Here is a 6,588-nt window from a genome sequence, read left to right as displayed (position 1 = left end):
GAATGCGATGTCGGTAGGCGGCACCACATGGTCCCGCATTANCTTTGCGATTTCTTCGCGGGTGAGGTGTCGGCGAGGATCACCTACGTGCGCGAATGGGCGGACCACTATGCGACCGTCTTCTCGTTCCGGCCCATCCGGACCCTCCCCCCCCAGGCGGAGGACATTCCCATGGGAGCCGGCAGAGCGGCCGGGTACCCATCAACATCCTGGACCCACTGGGTCCCGGGCCCAGATTGCTTAGGCGCATTCGTGAGAACGCGCCCATTTCGGAGTACGAAATTGAGTACTTACTTGGTAACTCGGGTAACCGAGAGTGGCTTCCAGCGCTTCTACGCGCTGGGTAAGGTTCTCAACCTGTTTCATCAGGTTGGGAATATTGATGGCGGGCGCTGGGTACGGCGCTCCGCGCATTGGTCCGACTACATACGGCTTGGCAGGCGGCATAGTAAGTAGTGCGACTAAAGTACGACTATGTACGAGTAGGGCTTCGTTGTTGCGTTTGAGGGGCATGGTATCGTACTTTTATACCTGAAGGACCGACCGTCCAGAATATTTTTCCATTGTGTCCAACAGGACGCTCGCTGTACGGGGTGACTATCGCACCTTCAGGTGCAGGCAGGCCTCGGATCGGCAGCCGAGATCTTGGCAAGTCTTCCATGCGTGTCACTCCTTCGATTTCGAAGTAACGGGTGATCGCCGCAAGGTCCTTCACATTTTCCCACGGCTCCCAAGAGCTATCGCCCAGAGACCATCGCACAAGGAATAGTACACTATCCCCGTGCCATTCGTGAGTTACAATTTCTTCTACTTCGTACTCTAAGTCCTCGGCCTGGCCGAAGTCGTAAAAGTTAGCGGGATCCCTCCCAGGGAATAGCGCATCATCATTCGGCATGTATGGCCGAAGCTTAGTGACGTGAAATCGTGGGTGCACGTGCCGTGCCTTGAGATCTGATGGTAGATCAATCAGACAAACACTTGCGTCATTGTTTGCTTCAATAATCTTGAACGGTCCAATGAACCGGGGCGCTAGCTTACGTGCACGTTTGATGGGTAAGTTTAGATTTGCGGTACTGACGTACACCAGATCGCCGGGCCGATAGGCTTGGTGGTCTCGCCTTCTACGATTCGCGTGGTGTGCTTGGCGCACGCGTGCGGCGATAATGGCGTCATGCGCCTGTTCCAGACAGTGTTTCGCATGCAACGCGAATTCTCTTACGCCCGGGGATGTATATTCCATCCTGAACTCGTTCAGCATTCTCGGTACGTACCCGTAGGTTAGTTCGAACGCAGAGAATCCCGTCGTCTCCGAGCGCGCCGCGTTCATGGCAAATTCAGTGAGTGGCAGCGCGTCCACCCAGTCGGTTTGATCGGGCCGGATTAACGTTCTCATGATCTGTGCGACGGTCCAATTGGCCCGCTCTGTGGCGCCATCTGTCTGAGGATGAAACGCAGTTGACATAAGCAGTTTCGTTCCGAGGATCCGGTGCGTTTCCCGCCAGAATTTCGAATTGAATTTCGAGTCACGGTCCGATACAATGGTATCCGGCAGTCCGTGTAATCTGACAATGTCTCGAACAAACATATACGCTAGTTCGGATGCTGTAGATTTCGTAGTACACGGTATCAAGTGTACCATACTTGTTAGCCTACATATAACTACCCATAAGTAGTCGAATCCTCTGGACTTCGGGAATGGTCCTAGAAAGTCCATTGCAATTGAGCTCCATGGGCGCCCAGGCACCGGTAGGCTGTGCAGAAGTCCTTCGGGCTTCCGATTGACGTCTTTGGTCGTTTGACACATATGACATGTGGCGCAGAATTTCTCAATTTCACGTGTCATCTGTGGCCACCAATAGTAGCGTCGGACATAGTCCAGGGTCTTCTGGAACCCAAGGTGTCCCAGAGTCCGGTGTGCGCAATCAATGACTAATTCCCGCAAGCTCCGGGCTCCGAGCCGGCCGCTCGGCACGCATAGGACTTCCCGCTCAGCGCGGTTTCGCCCAAACAGTAAGCCATCCCTTGCCGTGAAGGCCTTGTGTTCAGTAGGATACTGTAGTACCTTACTGAATAAATTATCGCTTGAGTAGTTGGCCTTTACGGCTTCTTCAAATTCAGTATGTTCATTCATTATTTGTGGGCCGAGTGGTACGGCACTCGCTGCTTCGTATACGGCAGGATCATCAGTTCCCGCGCTCGTCGGGCTTTCAGGTACGTCTATTTCGGGCGCCAGCATTTCTGCCTCGAGCTCGCGGCTTTCAATTGCTTCCGGTAGCCTCATGGCGTTTAGGTGAGCTATTTCTTCGTTTCTCAGTGCTGGGAGATCATCTCCCGCGGGATCGAGTCGACGATCCGCGTCTACAATATTGTACGTCGCGGGGTTCTCACCCTGTCTATCCGATTTGTAGCATCTAGATAGTGCATCGGCGACAACATTAGTTTCGCCTTCAATGTATGTTAGTGTATAATCGAATCTGCTTAAATATTCAGACCATCGCCGTTGGCGATATGACATATCCTTCTGACTCTTAAAGAACTCAAGAGTTTCATGGTCAGTTACGATGTTTATTTTTCTACCCAATAGTTTGTCCTCCCACTTGAGGAGGGCTTCGAGTATTGCTAGTGTTTCATGCTCGTACGTTGCGTAGCCTCGTTGCGCGTTAGTGAACTTCTTTGACATAAATCCCGCGGGGCGGCACGTCCGCCAGTCTGGGCCTTGCCCATAATAGGCTCCGACGCCCGTTTTCGAAGCGTCACACACAACCCAGATCGGATCGGGGTGATCAAAGTTTACCGGTTTCAGAATGGGTGCCTTACACGCCAGAGTCTTAATCATATCGAAGCACTTTTGGTGCATCGGTCGCCAATGGAACGGTGCTCTGTCGCTACAAATGTTTGATAGTGGCGTCATGTAAGTAGCTACATTCGGCATGAATTGAGCGAGGTACTGTACGAGTCCGAGGAATTGGGCGACTTCTCGGTAATTCCGAGGCGTCCTCCATTCACGGATTTGTTCTAATTTGTCCGTTTCCGCGTGAATTCCTTGGCCATCGATCAGATGGCCTAGGCACTCCATTTTCTCCGAATAGAGGTCGACCTTCTTTTTCGATAGGTACAGATGCGCTTTGCGCAGTATGTTGAATACTAATTCGAGATGCCGTTCGTGCTCCTCAATGGTATTAGAGAATATAAATATATCGTCAAGATATACATGTACGAATATACCTATATGTTCTCTAAATAGATGCGTCATTAGGCACTGGAATGTAGAAGGCGCATTACAGTCGCCCTGCTGCATAACGTGGGACACCATCGTGCCCAAAATGGTCGAGAAGGCGGTCTTGTGTACGTCACCTTTCTCGATTCGGATCTGCTCGTACGCGTCGCTCATATCGAGCTTCGTTCGGTAACGCGCGCGTGCGACATCATTCCGGATTCGGTCCTGGTCCGGCATCGGCGTTACGTCGTGCACCATGTTTTTGTTCCGTTCTCGTAAGTCGAATACGGTCCGAAGTTTCCCATCCTTCTTCGGGATGCATAGCATTGGTAACACATTGTCGACTGGCTTCCATTCCCACCAGCCTGCCTTAGTGTACTTTTCTATTTTATCTTGCAATATTTTTTGATATGCCTCCGGGCATCGTGGCCTATGGCCCCTGTATCTCTTACGGGGGTCAATAATATTAATTCTGTGATTTACTTCTCTATACGGCGGTCTTTCCAGCGGGATATCACCCGTGATGTCCGCAATTCGCTCCCGCCATTGCTCCCGCAGGCGTGGGATGTCTTCTTTGCTTAGCGCTTCTTGGGCGCGTGACGTATGTGTTCTGGGCGGTCCGGGGAACGGTATCCGCCTTCCCCAAGGGGTTTTTGCCTGGGCCTCTTCCAAGGCCTTGTGTTCGTTGTAAGCATTCTCAAATTCTTCCGGAAATTTGATGTCCTTGATTTCTTCGTCTATAATGGCACTTGCCATTGTTAATACGGTAGGTACATTATTTTCAGAAATGTTCGGCATTCGCGTATTGGATTCATGTGAACGGCTCATTGTTTTGGCCTGTGGGCGGCGGCTATTCAATTTGATTTTAGGTTTGTTTCCGAAAGGAACGAGGCTTGGCTTCGACGGGCTTGGCCCATTTGTCGCCGCCACCACTCCTTCCCCCTTCTAATTCGGCGGGAATAAGCGTCCCGTCCCTGAGTTTGATTGTCCGCCGCTCCGGTATCACGGTAATGCCGTGCTTCGCGCAGAACGGCAGCCCAACTACGGCGTCGTAATGAGCTATATTGGCGACGTCAAAATACCAATTAGTCTTAATACTTCCTAAAGCGGTACGCGAGTACCCGCCGTGTGTAATTTTAGAACGGCTGCCTTTGCATCCGAGTTTCAGAGTGATTGGATTCTCGAGCTTGAATACGTCGAGTTCGCAAATCTGTGCAAATTCAGTACTTACCGCGTCTGTATTCGATCCTAGATCGAATAGTGTCCAGGCGCGGACTCCATTAATTGACACATATGCTGCCAGGAGTTCAGTCCAGGCTTTCGGGTACTTTGGACGGCTGAGATTGCTGTCCCGATGTAGCGCAGATCGTATCGCATCCCGCGCTTCACGCGGTGGTTCTGGGAGCTTACCTTTTCGGGAAGGTTCTGCGTACGCGAATGGCGCTGGGTCGCGTCCATCATTGTGGGCGTTATCGTCGCCCACAAGCAATTCATTCATGAACACGACTTCACCTCCGTCAGACGAATAATCGTCAGTATATTCGTTGCCTTGGTGAGCCTCATAGGCCTCTAGGTAATATGTTTCATCGTTTTCTGCCTCGTCTGGCGGGGCTTCCTCAGTCGCGGCGCCGTCCGGCACCGCCTCATGTTCCGCTTCTGGGCGCTCATCAACGGCGTCCAGTGCGTTCATCTTGGCGTTTCCAGTAAAATGATCCGCGGCCAAATGGCCCTTCTCGCCGCACGTCCGGCACGCTAGATGGGCTATTTTCGGATTGAACCGCGGCTTTGCTATGTAGTTCTGGCCGTAGGTGTTCATTTCTCGTCCTTCCTTTCTTGCTTCAGTAGTGTAGTTATTTCCTGTAGCTACCACTTTTACGGGTATAGCATTATTGTTATTTCTCGGATTTTTTGTAATCCTATACGGCGCATCCCCCGTCTTGCGGGGTCGGAATACATCTCGCTTGCCGGAGCGATCCCGGCCTGTCCGATCCCGATCTCGGCTATCCGTATGCCGCTCAGGGGACTTCGCTTTTGTGGGGTTTCCCTCACGGCTTCTTCGGAGCATCATAGCTGCTTCGATTGCGATGTTCGAATTCTCATACGCGATCGCATACCGTAGCATGTCCCGTAGTTTAGTTATCCCAATGCGCACGTTCTTGTTCCTCATTAAGTGAGTTATGTAACCTTGTGGTAGCCTAGTTAGGAAGTGTTCAGACATGTCGACCTCCGAGGGAGGTTGCAATAATCTTGACGAGGCTTCAATTAATTCATCATAGAAACTTTGTACCCCTGCTTCAGGGTCAAAAGTCACTTCTTTATATTTCCTTATTGCCTTTTCAGGCGTGATATCTATTACAAAGCGGTCGAACATCTCAAGAATTGCTTGAGTGAAATCGAGCATTGGTATTCCTGGGTTAGTGCGAGATACCTTGAGACGCCACCAATGGCGTGCCTTTTCGCCTAGGCGAGCGGGCGTGTGTAATTTCCGTAAATGATCTCGGCGAGGTCCCGAAAGTCCGGTAAGCACGAAGTACTCGAGAAGTGATTCAAGCCAGTCCATGAATTTGTCAGCGTCATTCTGTCCATTCCAGGTGTCTGGGCTTGGAGGTTTCTGACTCTTCGTGTTCGGGTCTGGTTCGACGTAGTTACCTACGTATACTTCGATCATGTATTTAATTCTATTATGATACACAGTCCGTAGGCTGATTCCTGTAAACTCATTGCTGAACGGTATGTACGAGCCTTCTCGCAGTGCTCGCTCGTCTTCTCGTTGTGATCTCGGTATCCGGCCGCGCGGATCATTTCCCGATTCAGTATCGCTTCCATCACTTCCTGATCCAGGATCGCCGCCTCCTCCGGGCGGGTTCCCATGCCCGTTTCCATGCCTATGTGGACGTTGACTACCTCCTCCCGTCCGGGAGCTGTTATTGCTACTGGGGCCACTTCCTGACCCTCTACTACTCAAATGTGGTGGTCCTTGGTGGGACACTGTCGGGGGAGCCGTCGCTGCTCGTCCTGAGGTCGGCCTTGCTTGTGCCGGAGAAGTTGTTGCACGTGGTGGAGCGGCACCATTGTTCTGGGTCCTGATGTCAGGGTCTGGATCGGCATACAGATCATCTTCTTCGTCCGTTTCCGGGCGGCTTCTTATGATCGAAGTGGTACGCCTGACCTCGTTCTCCTCTTCTGTATCGCCTTCGTTACCATCGGTACGTGGCGCGATGAATTCTCGACGGCCCGACCCTCCGATCAGTACGCCTTCGGCTTCTCCCCTGCCGTCTCCGGCATTGTTATCCTTCGCAGGCTTGGCCTCGATACTGAACCATTCGGCGGGTCCTAGGTCCTGCAGATGGTGTCTCTCCATCCTTCGTAGT

General features: G+C 51.9%; 3 protein-coding genes across 3 annotated transcripts; all 3 read right to left on the bottom strand.

Annotated features, from left to right (window-relative positions):
* Positions 1 to 107: 107 nt before the first annotated feature.
* On the bottom strand, positions 108 to 447 carry PUNSTDRAFT_133773 (uncharacterized protein; the record flags this gene model as incomplete). Its single annotated transcript, XM_007383209.1, has 2 exons — positions 108 to 239; positions 295 to 447. The coding sequence occupies 2 exons, from the start codon at positions 445 to 447 to the stop codon at positions 108 to 110; spliced, it is 285 nt and encodes a 94-aa protein (XP_007383271.1).
* Positions 448 to 610: 163 nt separating this feature from the next.
* Positions 611 to 967, bottom strand: PUNSTDRAFT_34869 (uncharacterized protein; the record flags this gene model as incomplete). Its single annotated transcript, XM_007383208.1, has 1 exon — positions 611 to 967. A coding segment is annotated over one exon (357 nt), but the record flags the coding sequence as incomplete, so codon positions are not given.
* A 3,115-nt stretch (positions 968 to 4,082) lies between these two features.
* On the bottom strand, positions 4,083 to 5,033 carry PUNSTDRAFT_133772 (uncharacterized protein; the record flags this gene model as incomplete). Its single annotated transcript, XM_007383207.1, has 2 exons — positions 4,083 to 4,276; positions 4,628 to 5,033. The coding sequence occupies 2 exons, from the start codon at positions 5,031 to 5,033 to the stop codon at positions 4,083 to 4,085; spliced, it is 600 nt and encodes a 199-aa protein (XP_007383269.1).
* Between the last annotated feature and the right edge of the window lie 1,555 nt (positions 5,034 to 6,588).

The sequence above is a fragment of the Punctularia strigosozonata genome (genome assembly GCF_000264995.1).
Source record: "Punctularia strigosozonata HHB-11173 SS5 unplaced genomic scaffold PUNSTscaffold_5, whole genome shotgun sequence".
Lineage (NCBI taxonomy): Eukaryota > Fungi > Basidiomycota > Agaricomycetes > Corticiales > Punctulariaceae > Punctularia > Punctularia strigosozonata.
This window is presented reverse-complemented; position numbering and strand designations above follow the sequence as displayed.